Genomic DNA, 27,060 nt, shown 5'->3' with positions numbered 1-27,060 from the left:
GTTACTACCTCCACTGAGGTCTTCAGCTCCTCAAAGTACTTCATGACGGTTGGAATCAACTTCTTCCGAACTCCATGTTAATATTTTGACACCTTCCCCTGAATCACCTTTGTTCTTAATGGCAATTAGAATGGTGAGTGAATCCTCTGCAGAAGGTTTTCAATTGATTTAGTTCTGATCCGTCAGAGGAATGACCATCTACAGTAGCTACAGCCTTACAAAATGCTTTCCTTAAATAACAAGACTTGAAAGTTGAAATGACTCCTTGGTCCATGGGCTGCAGAATGGATGTTGTGTTAGTAGGCATGAAAACAACACAAATCTTGTACACCTCCATCAGAGCTTGGGAGACCAGGTGCATTGTCAATGAGCAGTAATATTTTGGAAGAAACATCTTTCTCTGAGTAGTAGGTCTCAATAGTGGGCTTAAAATAATCAATAAACCATGCTGTCATCCAGGCTTTGTTGTTCCATTTATAAAGCACAGGCAGAGTAGATTAACCATAATTCTTAAGGGCCCTAGGGTTTTTGGAATGGCAAATGAGCACTGGCTTAAACTTAAAGTCATCAGCTGCATTAGCTTCTAATAAGAATCAGCCTATTCTTTGAAGCCAGGCATTGACTTCTCTCTTGTTATGGAAGTCCCAGATGGCATCTTCTTTCCATACCAGGCTGCTTTCTCTACACTGAGTATCTGTTTAGTGTAGCTACCTTCATCACTTATCATAGCTAAATCGTCTAGATAACTCTCTGCAGCTTCGACATGCAGCTTGTCCCATCCCTTCACCAAAACAAATTAAAACCAAAGTGAAAAGAGCAGTAATATTTATGAAGGATGTTCTCTCCATCTATTAATCCAGGCTATTGTTTTTAAAACTCAGGAGTTCTTGAGTTCTGTGTATTTTTAAATCCTTAAGTTTTCCTTTTATTATACTGATAATAGACTCTTAAAGTTGTGAATGTGGACTAGCTTCAATAAAGTCTAGCTAACTATACTCTCATAATTAATGGCTCGGTATTAAATATTATAAGACTAAAAATATTTTTGCTAGTTTCAATTGGCTTATTCCAGAGGGAGAAAGGGGAAGTGTGCGTGTGCTGGAGGACACCAAGCATATCCTATTTCAGGAAAAGGGAAAGAGAACAACTCTTATAAAGGATTACAACAATTTGTATCACTCTTCAACAAAATTAGCTTAACAAGCCCCCAGGAACACGAGGGGTGCTCAATAAACACATACTGAGTGGAGTATTTCTCTCAAAGTGCCAGAATATCTCCGTTGTCGTATCAGTAGAAGACATTATGTCCTTAGAAACATTACGAGCATAACTGCTATATAGACAGTGGGTTCTTAATCGATGTTTTCTGTAATCGTGTGTGTTTTTTAAAATTAACAGGCTGCAGGTCTGAATTTTCTAGGCCAAAATTTTACATGAGGAGCAAGCTAACATTGGGTACAGCTTCCCTTTAAATGGTGATTTCACATGTTACTATCTTAGAGAAAATTCTGTCAGGGCCAACACACGATTACTTCTAGTTTTTACTAACCTTTCGTATATGTCTGAATAAAAAAGGAACTAATTACTGGGTGGGCAGCATGACCTTCACCCAGGCTCCTCATTGTTAGCGCCGCATTTTAATACTGCTGTGAGAAGCAGAGTGCTGCAGGGACAGTGCTCCAAAATAGAACTATTTCAAACGGCACAAAACAGGCTAAAAACATAGGCTAAGTTGTATTCAGATCCCCTGTCTCTGAACTTACTTCATAACCCCCCTGAAATTGCTTTTGGCTAGTTGTGCCACATACAAGTAATGCTCCCATCCCCATCCCATCCACCCACTACTCTTGGCACCACCGGGAAGAGGGTACTCTTCCTCTTTTGCACTGACGACTTGTTTAGAGCTGTGAATGGGGGCTAGGCTCAATATATATGGCCCTGCTAACTGTGCTGTCAGAACTAATAGCTCAGTATTAAATACCATAAGGCTAAAAATATTTCTGGTAGTTTCAACTGGCTTACACTCGGTAACAATACTACAGACTAATTCATTTACTCACTTGGGGAACGTTTTATAAGTAGGTCACACAGACAGAGTCAGCTTTTGTCTATGACATTCCAATCAAGATATTCCATTTTATCTAGATGTTTGTGTACATACGTTGGACAAATGTTCATATCTAAGAAACCAAATAATCACTTGCACATTCTACACCTAGGATTTCAAACCCAAAAGCCTCCAGGAATGAGAGGTGGGCCACATGTAAGACAGTAGGGGGTACTGTGTTAAGTGGAGAGCACACACCCATCTAAAAGTAGAGGCCACTGTCCAGCTCCAGCTGACTGCTGATGGAACACTTGTTTGTGGGCCGGAGCAGACGTACAACAGGTTCTTGACGAAGGTGGAGGGCTGTTACAACATTGCTTTGGAGGTCATATTTTTAGGTGATGATTTTGATGACTTCTAAGTTCACATAAAAGGAACATAATCACACCACCTGTTCCTTTGGTTTCTAAATAACAGGGATCTTGTTCAGCCAACGCCTCGTTAAGTTCTACTTTCGGCGCTTGTCAGAGAATGCAGTTACAAACTGTCATGAACTGGTTTGCAACTCTCCCATCCCTCCACCACAACAAAATAAAATCAAACTACAAAAATAATAATAATAATAATAATATTTATGGAGGATGCTCTCTCTCCATCTACTCATCAGACTAGTGTTCTCAAAACTCATGAGTTTTCAAGTTCTGTGTATTTTAAAATTGTATGTTTTCACTTTAAAGTTTATCTTAAAAAGAAAAAAAAAACATAAGCATATGGATCATGTGGATGGCAGCATAGGAAGTGAGTGCGGCAGTGCATAACCCATTTCTGTATGTGGAGTCAGTCATGTTAACATTTCACCCGCAGTCTCCTGAACTGGGGTCTTTGGATCTACCTCACCATGTTGGGCAGTTCGCAAAATTGAGAAAAAATGTTCCAAGCACCTAGAGTCTAGCTGTGTCAATCTGACCTTTTGGAACTGAGCTGCATTTTAATATTTTGCCTTTGCTTTTTATCGAGAACAACCCCAGGAAACCCATTTCTGCATTTGTGGTGTTAACGCAATTAAGCACACGATCAACTTCATCATTCAATGGGATGAAATCCATTCCTTTCCATATGAAAAATCTCAGAGAGACAGTTGTCCTGTCCAGCAGGCACTTTTCTCTCTGAAAATAAGAACTGTGTATTTGACCCTATCTCCTTTTCACTTTGATGGCCAGAAAACTGGGGGCCTAATTTAACGTTTAACTCCCGCAACTGCACAGGCACTTATGGACTGCATACCTGTGGGTGCTTTCTGTTTGATTTTTCACTTTCAACTTTTACTTACAATTCTATGGCTGTGATTCTCCTTTCTCATAAATATTTTACCACTATGTTATGGAATCTGTTCTCACTGTAAAGTTTCCTCAAATCATCCGTGGATAAGCAAGTGTTCTTATACACATAAAATAGACCTCTGCTTTTCTAAGTGATGATAACGAATCTTTGATACGTAATATCTATCTTGTAATGGTGACCTTACAACAACAGGTTTTTCCAGGACATTAGGTGATAAGTATATTTATATTTACATACAGAAACACATTCATATATCAATATATATGTGTCTGTATGAGTATGAATGTATACGTCAAAAGAAGTAAAATATAGACTTTGAGACAGAATGTTCTTAACAATATTTTGTAGGATTATGAATCTTCACAGTATTAGTTTCTAGTCTCCTCTACAGGTGAATGACTGATATATCAATAGAGACAGTTATGCAGGATTAGGAAGAAAGTAAAGATCACTCAACAAGTTTATGGTGGCAAGAAAGAAGCATCCACCAGAAATGTAGTGACTGTGTTTTGTCCACTCAACATCTTCTCATGACAGATGGCAAATCCTATTCCAGAAGTTAGAGCTCTACAGTAAGTGGCAATAAATCAGGACAGGCCCTGCAGATTGATCCCAAGGCTGCTAAGGTGGAGGTGCGGCTATTAGTAGCTTGAGACACATCAGACTGCAGCAAGACATAAAGTCAATGTTCTGATAAGAAAGGCATGACCCATGGGTATCTAGAACCAAGAAGCAAAGAGAGAAGAAGGGCACTCCGGTTCCTCACCCACAGGAAATACCAGCAAATCTTTCTACTAGAGATATTTTCAGGGGACAAATGACTTAAGATTAAAGTGTAGGGCAGTAATAGATGGAGGATTCCTACAAAGTAACCCATTTATGGACTGACATTTAACAGACACCTCTAGAGGGAACTAAGATGACACGAATTAGATCACTGACTGGCTCATGTAACAAAATCTGGGTATCCTCTGTGAGGCAGATAATAGGGTAACATCCACAGACACAAGGATGAACATGACAGACTCCTGTCCTCCAGCAGTTCACATTCTGGAGCGAGAGACAGGCATGAGCATAAGTATTTTCCAAGTGATGAGCACTGGATGAAGCACATCTGAGATGCTGGGAACCCAGGCAAGCAGTGACTATTTCTGTCTCCAGTGGTACAAGTATTCACAGAATCTCACCTATCATAAATTAAACTGTAGCACCTCCAGAAAAAAGGTCTGTTTGGCCATTTCCTTGTGTTTAATGGATGTTATTACTGGTTAAATAATGACCGGAGTCGGGAGTGGGGAGAAGCACCGAGAGGTGATTTAAGTGTACAGAACTTTTCTGTTCCCCTTCCTGTATGCTTGTATTTTTAAGGCCTGTAAGTTAGGAAGCTCAACCTTACCATCTCTATCCCCCACCCTCAATATCCAGGACTGTGCCTCTGGATGTGAATAGCAAGTGTGCACATAGAATACTAAAGATTATTGGCTGGGCACGGTGGCTCATGCCTGTAATCCCAGGACTCTGGGAGGCCGAGGCAGGTGGATTGCGAGGTCAGGAGATCGAGACCATCCAGGTTAACACAGTGAAACCCCGTCTTTACTAAAAATACAAAAAAATAAGCTGGGCGTGGTGGTGGGCGCCTGTAGTCCCAGCTACTCAGGAGGCTGAGGCGGGAGAATGACGTGAAGCCGGGAAGCAGAGCTTGCAGTGAGCTGAGATCATGCCACTGCACTCCAGCCTGGGTGACAAAGCAAGATTCCGTCTCAAAAAAAAAAAAAAAGAATACTAAAGATTATTTGCATCTGAGGCAAAATTCCAGGTAGATCACTTGTATTATTTAATTTAACTGTTAGTCCATTTTACAGCTGTGGAAACTGAGGCCCAGGGAAACCAAGAAGCTTCCTTAAAGTTAACCCAGCTAGTGAGTGGAGGACCCAATTTTCAAACTGTGGTTATTTAGTTCTAGTCTGTGTTCTTTCTTAACCATAAAGCCATACTGCAAGTGTTTATTCAAAGCAAAAATAAACATAAAAAACAACATGTGGCCATGGACCTAAAAATCACAGGATGCAACCAAATAGGACTCAACTGCAATATAACCTTTCTTGCCTTGGAAGGAGGGCAGGAAACCTTATGATATCTGAATTCCTACAGGAAATATTTGATATGAATATTTCTATGTGTAATTTTGTTGTATTTGTCCAAATCCATCTCCATCTTCCTGTGTGTACAAGTATTGACTAAATAATGCTCTGAATGGTTACTGACATGTAACTTGAGTTTCATTATTTTTTGTCAATGAATATTCTGGTAGAGAAGCATGTTGTAGGTTCCCCTTCCATCACCTAAACTCAATAAACATCAAGCCACCAAACACCAAATCCTCCCATATAAAGTCAAAGGGAGAGGCAGATTCTGTCAGAAGGAATCTCATGACCCAAGAATCCTTTTTCAGGGCCACATGGGTCAAGCCTAAAGCAGGCCACTACCAGTGACCACCCACTGATTAAAGATGTCCTCTCCACTGCCTCTCAGCCTTTTGGCTAAGATCAGGTGCAAAGATGTTCTAAGCAGGAAAATGCTAAACAAGATGAGCAATGTTTTTCCTGTTCCCAAGTGTGGCAGGCCCAATGTAGTTTTAGCCAGGTCACCTCCCGACAGCCATGGGACCAGTTACTGAGTGACAGCAGGAAAACGATCACAGGTTCCAGGATCCTTTTCCTGAAATCCCTAAGTTTTAGAAATTCTGTAACACAGCTGAGTATGAGAGCTACATGCAATCTGCTATTACATCTCCAGAATCCTCTTTCTGATGGGTGGAATGATAGCTCCTAACCTAACTTTCTTTACTGCACTGTGGATTTTAAGCAAACCTTTTTGAGTGCCCTTCAGCAAGTCCTGAAGGTTAATAACCCTGCTTTGTAAAAGGCAGAAGCAGCTAAGTTAAACCCTCCCTCCTCCTCCTCCTCCTCCTGCACAAATGTACACTCTCTGAGAACAAGAGAAACCCCACGTACCATTAACACATTCAAAGACATCACAGCACTTTCCAGGTGTCCCATCGCCACGAGAGACTATGCGGGGAGTGGATCCCACCTCACACACGGGGAAACCACATAAGCCAGAGAGACACTCGCATCTGAAACCAAAGAAAAGGGAAGGAAAACCCCATGAATAAACAACAACACAGAAGTCGGGAGACCACAAACAAAGTGGCAGTGGCTGTGGCAAAGTACCTGGTCTATATGACACTGCCTCCTTTATCTGGTGTCACTGGGAAATGGGAAGGCAGGAGGGGTTCTGACATAATTTGCTTTCAAATAACTAAGGTTTGTCTCCTTTATATACACCCCAATTTTTAACTTGAACCATTTTGACAGAAGTATTTCTAAAATGCATTACCTCATTTCTTACTTAACCAGACTGGTATTGAGTGTAACAAACATTTTCTGGCTGACTCAGGGACATCTTCATATGTATCTGTGATGCTCTTCTGTGAATCGATGCTTGCACAGGCTAATACAGAGTGAGTGTTCCCATGCTAAACGGCCCCATGGTGCTCCTTCGCTGCAAGTGATGTTTAGGTGTTTTTCACAGATTTTCTGACTCCTGGTTCAGTGATGAAGTTATTAGCTTTTTAGTGTTTTCTTGTCAGGGTGATGTCTCAAGTCCACTCTCATCTTGAGCCATATTTAATTTATGATTGTACACAATAAAAGAAATGGACTGAAGACTGAGGAGCTCTTTATAAAGAAAGGGCCTAAGTCGTAGTAAGTGAACTTTATGACAGCTATCTTGGGAGCTGAAAGTCTTAATTTTTGGATCTTAAGCTACCACCTGAGCATTGATCTCTGCACGCATGAATGGGGTGTTCCATGAGCTGCAAGCTGGCTGTGCTGGCTCTCACCCCTAACTTCAATGCTGCTACAAAAATTGCTAAACACAGAAGCCTGGGTAGGTGAAATAAGAGGAGACAAAATGTTGCATCTGCAACAGTGAAAGAGAGGCAGGACAAAAGAAACTCAGGACAGCTGGGTGTCAGCATGTGAATGTAAGATGAGGAAAGAGCCGCTAGATTTCTGCCCTGTGACTCCCCTGGGGAGAGACGTATGGGTCAGAGGGTGGAGAGGATGACGGCGGGAGTTCCCAGGTTGACAGGAGCAAAAGGAAGGCATCCTAAAAAAAGACATCCTGGCAGGAAGTATGTGGGTATTTATGTACGGTAGAGGTCAAGATCAGGGGAGGTAACGTTCCCAGCAGGGAAAACTATCAACACATCCATTAATTGTGCTTTTGTACCCCCTTCTTATTTAAGTAATTGGTTTGTTCACCTATTGTTCTTTGGATCTTTAATAAATTAAAATATGCTTATAGTCCACAAGTACCTCAATAATCAGGCCCAGAGATTTAATTACATTTGTAACTAACCATGGAACTAGAAAAGAAATGACTTTAGGTTAAGATTTGCATCAAAGACTACTAAAGCCACTGGAAAGGTGGCTTTAAACACACCACTATCACCCCAAAGCAGGCTCTTTGAGGATTCTTCCATGTGGGGTGACAGTTCTATTGGATTCCTGGGAGAAGAGGGTGTTAGGTCATTCAGGTTTTGCTGCAATGGTATTTCTACCAATGGTTTCAAGTAAAGGTTTGCCTATTTTGTGTGAGCAGAGCTTGGAGCTCTCAATTCACAGTCTATATTCCTGCAGGACAATCACTTTCTAGTGCTGAGTAAACGTGAGCTGGGCTTTTAGTGCCTGATAAGGTCATCCCATACTTTTTCATGCTTATATGCCTAGCCATTGCAATGGTAAGCACATAATCGTACTGCTGTGATATAACAGTAACATTATACTGTTTACATTTATTGTACTTGGCACTCTATACAACTTAAAACTCTCTAGAGTTTATAGATGAATGGAACTAGAGTACTGACAGGCCACACACTGATCCCAATGCATAGATGTGATTACAATGAAAGCAACCTTCAAGAATAGCTGATTAACTTTCTCTTACATATCTTCTATGATTCCACATTCTTGCCTACAGATGTGCTCCAGGGAATCATTCTAATCTAAACACCTGAGAGTGTACCGTCAACCAAACAATACCCGTTCAGATGTTGTCCTTCAACACTTGAACAACCTTTACTGAACGTGTGTGTGCACTTATGTGCTGGGTTCTCTGCTAGGCTGTTAGGAGTCACACCACACTGAACACCTATGACTAAGTCTGCCATTAAGTCTTTTTTTTTTCTGTTTATGTTTGACCTATTTTCCCAACATTTGTTTAAAAAATTTACAATTTAAAAAATACATTTAGGGAGTGTAAGTGCAAGTTTCTTATAGCCATATATTGCATAGAGGTGAAGTGTGAGTTTTTAGTGTACCTGTCACCCAAAGAGTAAACATTATATGCATTGCGACTTCCTAACATTTAAATATTCCTATTATTTTTCTAGAGTCCCTTACAAGTTGTCTCCAGCAGGCTGTAGAAGAGCTGAAGCTGCACCCAACTACCTATTAACCCACCTAGAAAAGGAAAATGTTTTATGCTGAATCTTTACATCTAAACTGATTGCATAATAAAGATCCTGGTTTTGCTAGCTGGTGTGACACCAGCTCCTGTCTTCTTGTCTCCTTCCCTGCAAAGCCTTCTGATCTACCTGTTGCCATCTTTTGGCTTTTCACAGCTTCCCCTGAACCTGAAATTAGTATCTTAATCAAGAAAGAGCTTATGAAAGAACAACAAAAGGTAAAAATCTGGGCTGAGGTCGGATATCTATTGGGTAGCTATCTATTAGGTTAAAACCTTGCTGAAACTGCCAGTTTTGCAGGTCGAAATGGTCAAACAGCATTTATGTTCAACATAATACAACTCACATCAGTTATCTTTTAACAGGTATGTTTACATTCACTCTGTCAGGTAACAAAAGGGGACCCCATCATGACCCATATTTGCCCAGGAAGTCTGTTACATCTACAAATGATATGAATCCCATGTAGTTTAAAGAAATTCTTCAGTAAGGTTATTCTAGATTCTCTGGTTAACACACACTGCAGGAGGTATTCTTCCCTGTCACCGATGGGAACAGGAGTTACACAGCTTAGTCAAGTGACCTGATTTTAAATAGGGTTTCCTGTTCTCTGTGTTTTCCACTAGAAGAGACTAGATTTTCCTCTACTGAGTCATGAAGAGGAAATGCTAAACTACAGAAGAACTGACGCATGCAACCTGTACTGTCCTCACCACGTTCTTTCTCTTCATTTTAATACGTTTTGTCCTCCCTAATCTTTCCCCTACCCTTTATCCCCATCTCTGGATAAGGAGCAAGCGAAGGAAAGGAGAACACAAAAGGGGCAGAGGAAACAGACTGCCATGAGAAACGCTGCAGTGAGCTGATTTCAACACTTACCCCTCATTTCTGAAGCCCTCTCCCCAGTTTCCAGTTCTAGTCCAATCTCCCCCTGCCCAAGTCTCCGTCTCTCCCAAATCATGCCACATCCATCCTAAGGCTCAGTTCCCGAACTTCTGCAGTCAAAATTTATCTTCCATTACTTCTCATTTTATGTATCACTTTCTCAGCCTAGCATTCAACACTCTGAAGTCCACATACCCCTTTTCCAATTCTGTTTCCCAGTATTTCCCTTCATTTTCCAGTGCTATGGTTATGCTCTTTTCTCCAAGTAAGTCCCCACTTTGCTGTCTCTGCACTGCCTGCCCTAATGGCCCCTGCACATTCCTCATCCAGCCCTTATGCTCAGTTGTTTTTCTAGGCCAACCTCAGATAATAGCTTCCTCTCTGAACCCCTGAACACCACAGTTTTCTTACGGCACCCTCTTTCTCTATTTTGTGGTAACTTGAGGACTCATCTTAACATAAGCTCTTTTAATACCTACCATGCTTAGTCATATAAATGTTTCTTACGTGGAAGTGAACTGGAGATCAACAAGACAGGAATAACATTAACACAACAGAACAAAAACACAAAAGAAAGTGAGGAGAGCACTGAGACTTCTATACTGTGAACTCATAAAGGCCACCTCAGGCAGACCTATTTGCATGACACCTTGAGCAGAAGTGCTAAGGGTTTTAAAAAATGAAGCAAAACAGCTTTATTGAGATATAATTCACTTACCATAACATTCACCCTTTTAAAGTACACAAAAAATTCAGTGGTTTTATATTCAGAGGGTTGTACAACCATCACCAGTTCCTAATTTCAGAACATTTTCATCACCTCAAAAAGAAATCCTGTACTCATTGACAGTCACTCCCTTTCCCCCAATCCCCGGCCCTTAGCAACCACTAATTTATGTTCTGTCTCTACAGACTTGCCAATTCTGGACAGTTCATATAAATGGAATCATACAGTATGTGGGCTAAGGGCTTTTTAACTTCAAAGAAGATGCAACCTGTATTTGCAAGTAATCAGAAAAATAAACTCTCAATGTAATCCTCAGAGTTAATATAATGATCAATCGAGGTACCACATTAATAAATTTCTGCATAATGTAATCACAGGTGCAGCCAGGTGGGACTTGGTTAAGCTGTTTTTTTTTTTTTCTCAAGTAGGAAATGGATTCAAGCTCAGTGGGCACCTGAGTGCCTGAGTAAAATGGAACTCAGAAATCATGGAAACCTCTAGAGGGCACTCACCCCCTTAGGAGGTTCTGATGGCTGAAGGGTGGTGAGTACATACTTATGCTTTCCCTTCATGTCCTGTGCTTCCTGGACTTCACAGAGAATCCCAGGCAGGCCAGAAGGTCAGAGTCCAAGCTCCTGGGCATAGCTTGCAAGGTGCTCCTAAATCTGCCTCTACCTGTTATTAGTTTCCACATTCTACTGGTTCCTGCACACACCCTACACTCCAGCAACAATGATGATCTGACGTCACTGAACCACCTGTCCCCACCCCTTATCACTCCAGCCACAGCTCATGTCCACCCAGCCTCAAATCTCTGCCTCTCCCTTGCCCCTGGTGAATTCCCCACAACCTTAAGACCACCCACTCTATAAGACCTTCTCTGGTCAAAAAACAAACAGGATTAAATTTCCCTCCTCTGACTTTCAACAGTACATAAGGGTACCTAACTCTTGAAGTGCATCGACCCATCATACTAAATCAAAATCAGACTGTTTCTCCTGTGAATTCCTCTAGTGCAGGGGGCATGTCTTACTTGTTTTATAAATAATAGTAAAAAAATGATAAAGGTACCCAACCGATAACCTGAAATAAACTTTTTCATGGATACAAGTCAGGGGTTAGAGCATATATTGTTTTATGTTTTTTATTTTTATACATTTTAGACTGCAAGCTTATAGGTACGGTGCTTTTCAAAATTAGTATGTGGAAGGAAGGACTATGGAATGTGTTTAAAATGCAGATTCCAGGGTACCCACTCAAACACTGTTTTTCTGCAAGTTTGGGGAGCAGCTCCAGAATCTGCCCATATGATAATCTGGTCTCCAGGAGATTCTGCTGATGGGAATCTGCAATCCACTTTCCAAGAACTTTGTGCCTAGATGTGCACAGCCTGGGTGGTCACAGTTTAATTTGTACTTTCCAGTGGAAAAAAAAAAAAACAAACCAAGTACAACTAGTTTTAGCATTATAATGAGAAGAATGATTACTAGTACTTGTTTTTGATCACTTACAAAGACTCCTTCCTGCCTGAATACCATTGTTTAAAAGTGAGAGATACTACCTACGAGGGAAGAAAAGAACAGAAATATTACCAATTTATCCAGTACTGTCACCCAAAGAAAAATGTGCAACTGCTAGCAAGCTACTTAAACTCTTGGGGACTGTTTTCTCATCCATAAAGTGAGATAGCTGGATCATAATAAACTTTTCTCTAAATATAAAATCCTTTGATTCTATCATTGCCATTCCCATTCCCGTCACTGCTGCAATCTGACCTCAGCTCATTCTCTTCTCACTCACCTGTACCCTGTCCTTCGGGAACATCAGTCACCTCGCATCCCTTACTCACCTGATCCTCCTCCTCTCCAAGCACCTCAACCTTCAGGCCCAGCTCAAGATAGGGTTTTTGCACTGGTGATGTTTTGGTTTTCGTGGGGCCATAATAATTATGTAGCTTTTTATCCCCCCTACTAAAGAACTCTGAGCAAGGCCGGAAAAGACACAACATGCTAGATGCTGTTGTCTCCCTACCACTAGGCATGTTTCAGACACTACATAACTAAGTGGAAGGGTCAACAGTTTGTTTTACTACAATGATCACAGAAACCTTAAAGAAGGGTAACCTATAGGAGATTCCTGGAGGAGGCCATATAGGTAGGAGTCCTGTTTGTCCCCCCCACAGCCCTTTCAGCAAAGAACAGGAGTGCCCCTCAACCTCTGCCTCGCCTGGCCCCCCCCAGAGGTATCCCCTGGTGCAGGTGCTGATGTTATCCTAACATTCCCCACAGTAAGCTCCTTTTGCAGAGGAGGCAGCTCAGAAGCAGCAAGTCATCACACTCCTCACCTTCCCCAGCAGACCCTGATCTTCCTCCGCCCATATCCTAGAGGAAAACAAGTCAGTGAGGTATTCTGGAAAAGATTTCTTCCAATACTGGATGTACTACACACCGGAACTGAGTGCTTGAGGCCTTCAAAAGTGGAGGCATCACTGACTATAAATTAAAAACTACTATTTACAGGTGGGTGGGAGGTCTCCCTTTAGTCAGGAAACAAGGATAAATGAGGAATGAAAAGGGCAAAGCACTTGTGTTACTAGGATTCTACACAGTGTATTAATGATATAGCTTGTTGGGAATGGAAATTATAATGACACATAAAACACAGTACTATTCTATAAAAAGCAGCTTCAACTTTAATTAAATTCGATGTACCATCTTTCTACTGATTAAATTTCTTACCTCTTTCCAAGAATATGTGTGTGTGTGTGTGTGTTTTAAAGGCTGCAAACAAAACATCCAAAAACAAACAGGTTTCCTATCTGAGGGTCCAACTCTTCTTATGGAAAACAGCACTCCTCTCTAAGAAAGTTCCTTAGGCTCACAGTTTTCCTCATGCTTCACCGTAAGAGATTTACTACTCTCTGTATATGAATAACTAACTAACCTTCCTTCCCCCTTTCTCCCCATCTCAAGTTTATTCCTGCGTGATTTCCTGGCATTTCCACTCCCCCAGCACTGACACATGTGCTGTAGCCACAGCAAGTGCAGCCCTGCTCTGGGGATCATACTCTCCCCCGCAGCAATCCCTCCCCTGTGTACGGTGAGCTGTCACCTGTCAACCAGAAACTGCACCTTCTTCACCACTTTCCCTTTGGAGACCACCAGAAAATCACTCTGCCTTTTGTTGTGGTGGTTGTTGTTTTATGCTTTGTTTTTCTTTTGGGGGGAGGAATCAAAGGTCATGCTCCCATGTAGGGAAGGTATAAGTTAAGTTAAAGACAATTAGGTTTGGGTTCAGTGTATACTGTTCGGGTGATGGGTGCCCCCAAATCTCACAAATCACTGCTAAATGACTCACTCATGTAACCAAATACCACCTGTTTCCCAAAAACCTATGAAAATAAAAAATTATAAAATAAATAAGAAATAAAATAAAATATTCCTTTGCCTTCCTACTATTGGTAATAATAATAAAGCAGTCATTAAGCTCTTCTCTTCCTAGTTTCCTCCTCAAGGCTGGCATGTGGCTCAGGAAGCTTATCTTAAGGTGCTAAGTTGAAAGAAAAGTGGTATAAGCTGCAGGAAAATAGAAGTTGTAAGTCTACGTGGTTCCTGTAAGAATTAACCAATTATCTTCTAGGACTCTGCCCCACAGAAAGTAGGTGTGGTGGGGAGAAAATAATGGCACCTTTCACAAATTACTACCTTGATGTGACTGGCAAAAAAAAAAAAAAAAATCGGCGTTAGTTTTGAAGAGACTCAAACTAATCGGGTGGCGGAGTGGGGACGACACAGCAGAAACACAGCTGAAAATAATCGCAGGGCCCGTGCCCTTGTTGAAATGTTAGAGCTGGGATCTGGCAGAAATCCTGGGCCACTCAGTCCAGCTCAACAATCCGGTATCGCGTATCAAGAGCTGGCCAATTCCCAGGAATGGAAGACTCTCTGCCTTCACTTCCGTAGGTCTAGGGGAAGACAATGGCATCTGCTTTCATGGCTGGTCGGATGGCTTTAGAGAGTAAGACGGGATGGGAGTGAGAGCTGCATGAAGGACTAGTTAGGAAAAGTAGGAAGGGAAACTGGCACATCACACTGTGGAAAGAACTGGGCTGGGACGAGGAGAATAAGTTTTAGTATAGCAACATAAATTATTCCCACTTCAGAGCAGAATTGCCAACTGCCTCAGAAAATAGATGCTTTGAAACAATGAATCAGCTTGTTATGAACGTGTAATGATTTTGTAGCTATCTACTGAGTGTGTACATGCAGCAGGCACTAAGCTGGACTGGGGCTGGGGATACACAGGGTTCTGGCCTTAAGTTTAGGGAATTTAGTTTAGGGAAGCTTTGTATATATAACCACAAATGAGAACACAATGGGATGTTGACTTATTCAATCTCCTTCCCAGAGCACACAAAGAATAAACACCAACGATGTCTGGACCAAACTTCTACTTGAAAATCTGACCAAAGCCTCCACTGCCTGGCTGCTAACACTCCTTCAGGCCGCCAGAGACATCTGGGGCCTGAGCTGGCGCTGAAACAGATGACTCTAAGCATGTGTCCACTTGGATTCCTTTGGGCAGTCAATTCCCAGCCTCTCATCCTTGTCATCAGTGCAAAGTGAAAGACTGTATTGTCTCTCATCCTCCAAGGAACACACATCCCCAGAGAGCACTGCTCTGGGACTCTTCCTTCTGTGCCAACCTCCCTTCCAACTGACTCCCCTGCTTCCTCCAAACTTTCCTCTGCATACAAACCCCCCCTTCCTCTGAACATACCACACAATGCACCACTCGAATTTGTTTCTAACATTTACCTGGCTCTCCCCTAAAGATTCTATTTCCTTATAGCCTTCTCCAGTGAGACTGAGAATCCCCACCTCCTACTCACTTATTCACCTGGGATGGAAGGGAGGTCAAAGTTCTCTAAGTTGACCACTGGCTACTTCCACGTGGTTGCTTTCCTCTCTCATGCTTCCCTTCCTGTGACTCTGTCTCCTATCCAACGCTTTAGGGGGCAGAGGTTTGGGGAATGCACTTTGACAATAAACCAGTCTTAGGTTCAAGTTCTGGCCACTTAGGAACTACGTGACCTTGGGTAAGTTGAGCAATCTCTCTAAGCCTCAATTGTAGCCTACATACAGTGGGGATGATTAAAGCACCCACATGTCATATGACTGCTATGTGGATTAAATGAACTGATGAAAAGCATCCAGGATAGTGCCTGGAACACAGAAGCACACAACACCTGTTAGCTGTTTTATATGATTATAATTTGAGAGGCTTGAGAGTCTATGTGGACAAAGTATTTTTCAACACTCTGGCCTCACTTGATCTTTTGGAATCCAGAGACCCTTGCTGCCCCCTCTACTTCGGTGACTCAGTCCTGCGGCCACAGCTCTCTGAACTCTCTGAAGTCATGCATACTATCTGCTGATCACAATGGTCCATCCTTCCAGTTCTCCCTGGCTCTCGCTCTACCACACTGACACTTCAAAGTCACTGAGGCATCTACTCTCCAGATCGTTTCCTTTTCTCTGCAGCCTAAACCTCCTCCTGACTGCACCTCTTTAACAATGGAGCCCAAAACCCATGGTGTTTCACTTGAACCACCATCTTCCTCACGCCTTTACCTTTCCTGCTTCTTTATCCTCCTTCTGTATCTGTCTCCTCAACCCCAAACTCAATGTATTTAATCCCAGAGATGGCAACCCTGAATGTCTACAGGAGTCAGGCAGGAATCCTAGAAGAGTAGAGGGGAGATGTAGACACCTCAAGAAGGTCTGTGACCTCTAACGGGGCATCACTACTCATTCCATGCTTAAGGGTAAACTCAATGAGGGCATACCTTCCATGTACTCAAGAGAAGTCAGATTTTTATGTGAAGTATGCCAGTTTTTAAATATCTGTGACTAATTTAAAAATAGAAAAAACGGGGCACATTAAAGAAAACATGTCTTGGGGTAAAATTCAGCCCCAAGAACTACCAATTGCAAACTGTGATTCAACCCTTTGACTTCCTCTGTGCTGATACTGAAGCTGTTGAGAGCAGCTAGAGAAAAGTCAGAGCTACTCTGCATCTTCTACACTGAAGCCCCCATCCCGCCTCACAGAGCCCGGTTCGTTCCCGACGATCACTTCTTGCATGATGCCTTCTCTGACTAGAGGCACAAAGATAAACAGCTGGTGCTGTGTGTGTGTGTGGTGGTGGTGGTGGTGGTGGTGGTGGTGGTGGTGGTGGTGGTGAGGGGTGAGGGGTGTGAGTGGCAGTTTGTGAAATGACCATCAAATGTGGGGGAGTGGGCACAGAGGGAAGGCATTCCAGGTAAAGGAAAGAACACACTAAATTTATAAAGGCAAGAAAGAGTACAGTGTGTTTAGTTTAAACTAATAGGTGAGCCCACCAGAAGTACATTATGTACTGAGAGGAGGACTGGGGTTATTATGGGGGTACTGGCAGGAGTCATGGCCAGAGAGGGAGGTCAGGGCTGAGTAATAAGGGGCCTTGCATACCATACTAAGAAGCATCTTTACTTGTAAGCAACAGGAAAGTACATCTTAAACAAGTAATGTAGTCTTGCAATGGAGCCTTACAACGGAGTGGTTATCTCAAGAAAACTCAATATTGTCATGAATTCCCTTTTTCTTGAATCATAAAGGTAGGTGGGATTAGTGTTAATGTTTTAAGCTGCAAGACACATTACAAGTCAAAAAATCAACAACAACCGCCTAGAACACCCTTCTGTCTTTCTCCATCTGGTGAACTCTGACTCATTCATAAAGACTCAGTTCAAAAGTCAAATATGACCATTCTCCAAATAGGAATTAGTATGTCTTTGCTCTGTGAACTTTGTGTTTTTTGCACACTTCTACTTCCAAAGCATACAACGCTTTAAACTACAATGACTTATACATACTTGCCTTCCTTTAGAATACATGCTCTTAGATATCAGTGACTATATTTTATTCCTGCTGAGCAGCCCAATGCCTGGCACTCAAACGCTCAAAGTATTTGCCCCCTGAACAATCTAAGAACAGTATGGGGTTTTGATGCTAGGACTTTTGCTGCAGACTAAATGTCTATATAATTTAGTTAAAAGCATTCATTATTTACCCGTGCTGGGTACTGATGAGAATAAAATATATAGGGTGGGTCCTTGCCCTCAAAGAATCCACAATCTAAAGTCTTAGGAATTACCGTTAAAACTCTTCATGATCTAGCTATGGAAATCAAAGTCCCTGATCATATTATCATAAGAGCCATGACACGTAACTTCCTTTCTTTTCAATCAAAAGCAAAGTCAGGAAAGAATAATTTACAAAGCACTTGTCTATATAATACATTCACAACAGACTGACCAAGGCCAAGAGAAACCAGCTGTCTCTACCTCCTGGGTTCTAATTAGCAATTAAATGTCTACCAAATATAACTCTGAATTCTCTGCAAACTGTGGCAACTACACAATGATGAGGAAGCCAATAATCCATACCCAATGTAAAGGTGTGAATGAAGAGCAAAATATATTCCACGATTTGGGTTGCTTTTGGTATTTTCATTAGAGGTAGGGCTTTAACATTTTAGACTTGCTTATTAGCTATGTGTAATTTCACAAAGCATTTTTGCAGAGCTGTTCTGTTTGCATGTGCCATGATGATGACATAGCAAAGGAGGGTAGGGAGAGACCTCTGAGTTTCAATATTATCATGCTGTGGATTCTGCTTTCAACATTACTGAAAGGCTTATGGAATTCAGTTAAGTTACTTTCTCTCAGTCCGACTCAGAGGGCCACATACACAGTGTCTGGTGATATCCATGACCACTCAGATTAAACTGGAAGCCACTGAGAGCCTTGCTTGTTTTCAGGACTAAGACAAATATAAAATAAGGCTAGACACTAGGTCAAATTCATGGTGAGATACAAAAAGCATAAGGCCCTAGTAGAGGAAACACAGCACTCATGCATCTGAAGTGAATTATTGACAAATCAAACACTCTACTAGGGAGATAGTTCATCTCCAGTGGGCAAGGGCTTTACTTCTAGGAAAGCATATTTTCTTCAATCTGGGGATAGGTCCAATAATAACATGGAATTCCTACAATTATTTTGTTTTAAAAACATCAGAGTTTAATATAGACTCTGACTTTTTTAGTCATGAGTTGACTCGCTCTTTTGGGCCAAAAATTACTGTGACAGAGGGCAACAGAAGAGATGTTCTTTTCTTAGTTGAGAAAGATGAGCTTCAAATACATTTCCAAATATTTTTCTGCATGTGTTTAAAAACAGAGAGAATGCTACCACAATAGCATGTCAAGAGTCACGAATGTTTTAAATCTGTGCTATGCTAATGCATATTTTCCTTATTATATAACTTAATTTTATTTACTCCCAAAAAGCAGCTGGAGAAATTATTCAAATTAAAGGAAACAACAACAAAAATGAACTGAATTATGGAAATTTGTCTACTAACAGACCAATCTTAAAAGAAAAATAACAAAAAAACCCGAACTGTTAAGTGCCACCTTCTCTGAGACACTATCTTAGAACAGATGGACATGATAATCAATTCCAAGACTCTTAATTTGATAAAGTCCTTTTGAAAATGCATACGCAGGGATAGTTAAAACTGGTTAGCTTGAGTAGGCATAATACAAGCAACTTAATTGCCTAGCACAATGTAAAAGCACATGAATCTACAGTAAATATTATTTGGTGGCCTAAAAACTTAACACTGTCTCCAAGAAGAAAAAAAGAAGTGCTTTCTGAGCTCTGAACATGACCCTGACAGTTCCAAGTCACCCTCAGGAAGTTTCTGGCTTTGACACGTTTGTCGGGTTGGGTTGATGTTTCCTGTGTTGACAGCCCCTGACCCTTGTGCGATCCTCCCACCTTCCAACACCCTCCTAAAGACTTCAAATCACAGAGTTATAGGCTGGAGCTCTGGAGATAAGAGTTGACAAACTCTGGAAGGCTCTACCACAGAAGGATAAGCACTTGAGCACACAGGGCACTAAAGGACTCTTGATGCTGCTGCTCGTTCCATTTCTCAGAAGTAGACAGTTGTTCTAGAGCAGAGGAATAAGAAAATCCCTCCTGTCCTACTGAGTTTTTAGGAGGGAAGGGAGGGGTAAGAAAAAACTGTTATCTGTTGTTCCATATGTATATGTGCTTTTTGAGGTCCTTGATTTCTCAGTTTGGATTTAAAGCTGGCATATTATTGTATGGTTTTTCTTAAATCTGGTTTTCATTGTTTGGTAGAAAGACTGTCTATTAATTGATTCTTTCCTTGAAGGCAGATGACTGTGTGTGCATGTTGTGTGTTTCCTTCTTATTACCTTCCAAAACTCGGGAGCCTTTTTGAAACTGGCATTGGTCATATCTGCAAGACGTTAAGATCCTTTAAGCATGTGTCACATTTTATTCACCACTATATCCCACACCAAGCCCAGTGTTCTGCCTTCCATGAGGTCTTCGATGAGTATTTAATTATTAAATTGTTTTAACTGATTGGAGCATTTTTAAATCTGTACCTTGTTTTCACTCACTGTAGCTATGTGGTTAGATTAATTTTGATTTAACTCAAGTGCTTCTGAAGGGAAGGGATAACCTGCCAAAGATTCCATTCGGCTGGCCTCATCCGGTATGAGTCAATTTCAGGCTGTCAATTCTGGAACCCCAGAAAACTTTTCCTAAATATCTCTTTCTATTCACAAGAAACAGTGTGCTAGCAATCTGCTAAGGTTCTATTATCATAATGCAAGACAGCACCAACAAAACGAATTTTCTTGAGAGCACAATTTCAAATCGAAGCAGCTCAGTACAAATATTTAAATGTTATAGTGAAAGCAAAGGACATTGATGACCTTCACTCTGGTCATAGGCTGTATATTTGACATATTTTTCAGACACAATGGGACTATCATCCTTCCTTTTATCTTATTTCCTTTCCTGGAGTTACAGAGTCTGGAACTGTGGTGATAGGACAGGATATGAGTGGGAAACTGCCTTCTACGGTTAATGTTTTATGGAAGAGAAATAAAACTGAGGTTCAAACAGGGAAAAAAGTCACTTTGAGTATATCTTTTTTCATTTTAAGAGACATAGAAAGAAATGGTTCAATCATAAAGCTAGGAAAAGAGAATCTAAAACTTGTCCAAGAATATAATTCTGTGTGTGTATGCACAATTAAGTGTAAAATACAGAAAAGAGCAACATGAATATGGAGAAGCTGAAGACAGAGAAGACACACACAGAGTTAGACCTCAGGGAAAGTGATGTGGCAACAGAAGGGGAGAAACAAGTGCAAATATGGGTCCAAGGGCCAGCAAGTAGCCATGCATGGGCTGATGCAGTTTCACACAGGTGAGTCTGTGGGGGTACCATACACACATGGCCCTCCCCAGCACATTTACCAAGGCAGGTTGACAGGCAGAGATATCAACATTCTATTAGAAAGCAGTTTAACAGTAAATCCTTATCTTGTGGAGTCAGCCTTTGGCCAGATATTCTCTGCTTCTGCTATGCAGGGACTATCTATTTATAGATGTAAAGAAAAAAAAAAAGGTAACTAGCAATAGTCAACTAACCATTGACCAAACAGGCAATCTATTTTACTGAATTATTACTCAGCTTTCACAACCCAAGCAGTTCTGATTACCCTGGCTTAAATCATTACTCTAGTAGTTTATTTCATTTTGCTGTTTCTAACTTTTATTTTTTATTTTAAGAAAGCTAAAAAAAAAAACATAATTCTTTTATAACTTTCTTTGGACTTTCTCCCTTTCTTATCCCTAGCCGAGACATGTATCTCTCCCATTATTTTCTGAGCTCTGAAATTTCCGAAAATTTTTCTTTCCTTTTGTTTCCCAAGAGTCTCCTGTCGCTAGTGGCTTGGGTTCCTTCCCCTCTAAAGGTTTTTAGAAAGCGAAAGAATTTAGAGGTAGAAGTTACTTTTGAGACAATCAAATCGCTCCTCCCCTCCTTTCTCCGATTGGAAAACAGATCCAGGTAATGTGAAAGACTCACCCAAACTCATGCAGAAGTGGGTCTGGATTCTAGCTTTGAACACATGGTTCGTGCCCTTTCTGAACAGCAGCACCAGGTGATGTGCAGAGGACTATTCTTTAGCTACAGAATGGTTTACTCACAGGTATGCGTCTGCTTATAGACAATAACAAAGTGCACGACACAGAATGTTAGGGCTCCTGAGAGGCAGGGCAGGAGAGGGCCTGGTGGTGACTGAGCCCAGGGCCACAGGGGATAGTGCAGCTCAGTGGTATGTGCCACACAGACCAGCTCTGCTGATGCTCACCGGGTAGGACTCTTTCAGCTCCACAATGCTCCCTCTATGAAACAGAAGAGCGATACAGCCTGCCTCCCGTGTTGAGCCCTGTGATTCTGGCTTGTCAATATTTCCAGTGAAACTGTACTTAGAATTTCACGTGTCCAACATATTCTACTACATTTTTTGGTGAAAACAGAAGTCACATATTAGTCAACATATTAGCTAACAGATAATCTAACATTTTTAATTACCTTGAAGCTAAGGAAAAAAAAAAACAGTCAAAAATACTTCTAAAGATTGATTTAAAAATAAAATAGGATTTTGGTCTAGTGTCTCAGAACGAAAGAGATACACATGCTCCAGATATAGGTTCTGGAAGAGAATCAGGCCCTTTGGTCAGAGGGAGGCAGGAGCCAGGAGGGAGCTTGGGAATCTGGCTTTCTGAAATGCACACAACCCAGAAGAAACTCTATTTTAAGTTTTTGAACATTATAAACAATGACTTAATTTATTTCTACCTTAAAATAGCTGGATTGGACTTTTCTCAATAACTTTTAAGACAGGCATATTTATAAAACAAATTGATAACAGAACTTTTAGAACAAAAGTTTGGGACATTTCATAAAATAAATTGAAAATAGGTGACTGTCAATAATATGGTAAGTTCATTCATCTTAATAAAAAGATACGAAGTTACTTATCAAAAGGTGTAGGGTATTTAAAAAACTCGTGACTTATAGTGAAAGTGAGAAAGGTGGAGGTATTACTTACTGTCTAGATTTTTTAACTAGTTAATGTCTACCATGTAAGCCTGTATCTGAAACACTGGTGAAAAATTACGGAGGCAAAGTGAAGAGTCTGTAAAATTAGGTCCAAACACTGGAAAAAGCAAGGAGTGGGAAGTGCAGAGAAAACACTGTGGTCTTAGAACTCTCTGTTTTCTTGAGAAATAGACCAGTTGGGCTGAGGTCTGGGCTGGCGGACACCAGGAGAACATGAACTCTCAGATGTATAGCCCAGGCTGGATCTATCCTCCAAATGCATCTGCCTCTGGTGAATCCATTTCTCTCAGATAAGCTCAACCATTATAGAGGAGAATCTCCCTCTATTCAACATCTTTGCAAGTTTTGTTGTGTTTTAAAAATGGAGCTGGTTTTATCAAGCAGATTTTCTGGTATCCCAAAGTAGCATTCCCTTTTGTATGATGGGAGAAAACCTAGTTTAACCTAGGTGGTCACAGCACTCTTCAAGAAGCAGAAGGTTAAAAATAATGGTCGGCTAAATGGTACTTAAAGCTGAGGTGGTGGCTCAGAGGCTCTTAAATCACATGTCCACTCCTGGGTGGACTGCCAAATGGCAAGTGAAGAAAGAAGCAGAAAAAGAGCTGCTGAGGGGACAGGGGGCTTAACTATAATGCTGCTCGAATTTCATCTGAAGACCCAGAGCTCCACGGCCAGAAGGGCATGAGTGTTTGGAAAAGGTTCACGTATCTGCAACACGCCACCAAATTCCTGCAATCAGAAAATGAAATCTAAAGGGCATCTATCTTGGTTAAATGTAGATTAGGGTGGATTAAAAATGGTCACACATTCTTTGTGGCTTATCTCATCAAGAAGTGGAACCCACTTTCCCACCCTTTGAATAAGGGCTTGTCCTGGGACTTCCTTTAACCAACAGAACATGGCAGAAGTGTTGTGTAATTTCCAACTCTTGGTCTCCAAAGGCTTTGCAACTTCCTTTCCTGCTTCTGACATCACGTAGGGAGAGGGGTCTTTCCAGCCATCCCAGCTGAGTTTCCAAACCATGGGAGGGACATTCAGTCTCAGTCAACCTGCCAGCTGGCTACAGAAGAACTGCTCAGTCAACGCACAGAATCAGAACAAAGAATAAATCTTTGTCATTTTCAGCTACTTCTTTTGGGGTGACTACTGCACAGCAATGAATAACTGAAACACGTATGTGGTAGGCAGATAGAAATGTGCTGGTGAGATATAAATTCATATTCCCCGATATATTTCTTGGACTTAAAAACAACAAAACATTGTTATTGAAAAAGCTCCAGTGCAAAGAGCACAGGGTTTTCAATAAAAAAACCTGGATTGAAGCCTTGAACCTGCTCTGTCTCTTGTACCAAGGAAAATTTGTGATTTTCTGCAAGTCTCTTATTATCTCAATCTCCATTCTCATACCTATAAATTCCTCATAGAATTAAAGTGACAGTAAGATAAGAATAGTGAAAACGCTTTATAAACAGCAAGGCATATTACACATTTAAGCTGTGACTGGTATTGTTATCTATATGTCACTTAAAGACTATCTTGGTTTTTTCTTCCCTGCAAATAAATAATTTGCATTAAATGTATCTGACTTGTAAGTTTCTGTTGTAAATTCTCTTATGCACGGCAGCATCCGTACATGCACACACGTGCAGACACTCACAAAGGGACTTTCAAGGACCACAAGGTGTCCTGAACCCCACAGATAGTCCCATTTTCCCTTTATGTCATTGTGTGGTGTTTAGGCCCACCCTCTCCTGAAATGTAGAATGCACTGCCATATAACTCATATCATGTCTTTGTGCCAACAGAAGAAAAAAGGATAAAAAGAAACGGCGGGATGCCTGGAAATCTAAGCCAAGTTGAGGGAAGGAAGAATTAAATAATGGTTGAAAATTAATTCTATCACACACAAGAATGATGTTTAAACAGGATGAAGTTCAAGAGAAAAGACACAAAAGAGGTGAAAATAAAAGACGGACTGTTAAACAAGACAGAAAGGCAGCAAGGAAATAAGGAAGAGCCTATACTCACAAAGACCAGAGGTAGAAGGGAAAACCAGCATTTGTCAGGGATAGAAGTGGAAAGTGATACCCATGCACGGTAAGAACATCTGGAGAGTAGTGTCTGTCACTTGTAAGAACTCAACTCGTGTTTAATGAATGGATGAATGAATCAACTGAAAACATACAGTTCAAGAGAAAACTAACAAATCAAGCTCACGCAGAAATGGGGCAGTTAGGGGTCCGAATGGGTGAAATAGTCTCATAGGGAAGGGCAACTCCATTTGGATGGGAATGACGGAGGGAGGAATGTATTCTTCAAGACAGGGGAGAAAAGCCCACAAACGCACTTTCTAGCCCATGAAAGTACAATAAATTCTTACAAAAAGGGAGTTGTTACTTTCACTGAAGGTAATTCTTTACAACTAAAGTTTCAGATATTTTACCTTATTATGTCCTAAAATGTAAAGGGCTTTCTCCTCTGATTTCTCCACATAATCAGCTTTGCTCTCAAATGGCTCTAACTTCTTAACAATGCTCTTATAAGTATGCTGGTAAAAGTCAAATCATCATATGATCTTATATGTTCTATAATGTTCTTCTTTAAGCCTAAACATCGTGCTCTTAAAGAGCGGACATTTAACATGGCTCACACACAAGAATAAAGTTACGTAGTTTTTCTCTTAAAATACTACCACTATTACTACATGTTAGGCTTTTTTTTTTTTCATTTTCATGTGATTATTTGGGTTGTTATTCTCTAATCGATACACAACCTATTACCCCATCACCCTCCGCAGGAATCCACTGAATATGCTAAACTAGGCTGAATGGGTCTAAGCCACAGCTTGAGTATATTCTGCATTTACCGACTCATTCAGCACTAATGCATACAGAAGAAAAGAAAAGATGACACAATTCCTGACCTTTAGGAACATCGTATAGCTGATGAGACAAGACTTCACGCATGCGACAATTCAATAACAATGTATGAAAGTCGATAATTAATTGACAGCATAGGAAAGGATATGTGGGAAGTTTCGAGGCAGTGGGACACGTGTTGGTTGAAGCATGAATACCTCGTGGATAGAGAAGAATTTAATTAGAATCCTGCTGGATGAGGAATATGAAAAGAGATGGAATGGAGAGAGAAAGGCATCCCATGCTGTGAGAGATGAGTGCTGTGCTTGGAATGGAGGGTTTCTACAGGATTGAGGAGGACCGCACCATACAGACGGGGACTGGGGGAAAAGTGCAAGGGTTTGAAAATGAGACAGGGAGCAGTATGACAACCCAATGGCAGAAAGATAACTAGAAACTAAAACTATTCATTCTTTTTCTTTTCTTCAACATATAAATCATCTTGGCTAAGAGAGGGCCTGTTTGTTAATCCATTCATTCACCCATAGATGTGGGCTGACATATTATGTTTAGGTACAAGAGGCTACAAAATACTCCCTTTCTTTGAGAATCACACAGGCCAGGAGAGACAGACAAAAAAACATCAGTGTGTTCAATGTGTTATGAAAAGTGCTATGATAAAAAGATACATGGGGGATGGATGACAAAGGAGCAGAGAGGGGCACTTAAGTCATCTTCAGGGGCCAAAGAGTGACAACACTTCAATGAGCAAGAAATGCAGTCTTGAAGGAGAGGCAGAAGCTGCCTACATGTACACAGAAGGGCAAGGGAGTCCAGGAAGAGGTAGTGGCAACTGCAAAGGCACAGGGCTTGTGAGAGAGCTGGGGGAGGAGACCCTGTTCAAAGGGAACAAATGAGCAGGGGATGGGTATGGGTCACTGATGATCTGACATACAGGAAACTAAAGAGCTGTGAGAACCTATCTCTTTTCTGCAAATAATTTACAGTGGGATGTTGAATGACTTCCTTCTCTATGTTTTCGATGTGTTGATTAGAGACAAATTTAACTCTGGCCATTCTTCGCTTTTGAATGCCAAAGTCAAACTTATGTCAATACAGTAATAATCATCTTCAAGTTTTATTTACTAGACTCACAGAAGCTTGAGGATAAAACGGAAGGCATCTAGTTCAACCTCCTTTCCAACCTAATATAATTCTTCTAAGCATTCCAGGCAGGTGGCCATCCAGACGGAAAGAAATCTATCCAGCTCCAAGGAGCTCTGTCTGCCTCAGGAAGCAGCCAATTCACTACAGAACATCACTAGTTGTGGGAAAGTTCCTTTTTAAATTGAGACTAAATATACCTTCCTGTAGCTTCTAACAATTTCAACCCCCTAGAGTGACTGAAAAAATAGCTGACCATGACTCCTATGTGCAGAGGATGCTATGTGACATTTATAATAGTGAACTGAGAATTGTCCCTTTTCCTCACTAAAGGACTTCCTCGTTAACAACTGGCTTAGTTTTGATTAATTAGGTTCTCCAATATAATGTACCATCTTCCTTTTCAGGAAGACCCTGAAGGGACATCTGTTACTGTTAGT

The 27,060-nt window shown here is 41.1% G+C and overlaps 1 protein-coding gene across 5 annotated transcripts in view; it reads right to left on the bottom strand.

Moving 5' to 3' along the window:
- Nucleotides 1-27,060, bottom strand: part of CRIM1 (cysteine rich transmembrane BMP regulator 1) — a 197,358-nt gene that overhangs the window by 80,045 nt on the left and 90,253 nt on the right. For all 5 annotated transcript variants that reach the window (XM_017871276.1, XM_017871277.1, XM_017871279.1 and 2 more), the window contains one exon: nucleotides 6,403-6,524. In XM_017871276.1, coding sequence (XP_017726765.1) covers nucleotides 6,403-6,524 — 122 coding nt within the window. The remainder of the gene's footprint in view (nucleotides 1-6,402; nucleotides 6,525-27,060) is intronic.

This window comes from Rhinopithecus bieti, unplaced genomic scaffold (assembly GCF_001698545.2).
Source record: "Rhinopithecus bieti isolate Rb0 unplaced genomic scaffold, ASM169854v2 scaffold_6547, whole genome shotgun sequence".
Classification (NCBI taxonomy): Eukaryota; Metazoa; Chordata; class Mammalia; order Primates; family Cercopithecidae; genus Rhinopithecus; species Rhinopithecus bieti.
This window is presented reverse-complemented; position numbering and strand designations above follow the sequence as displayed.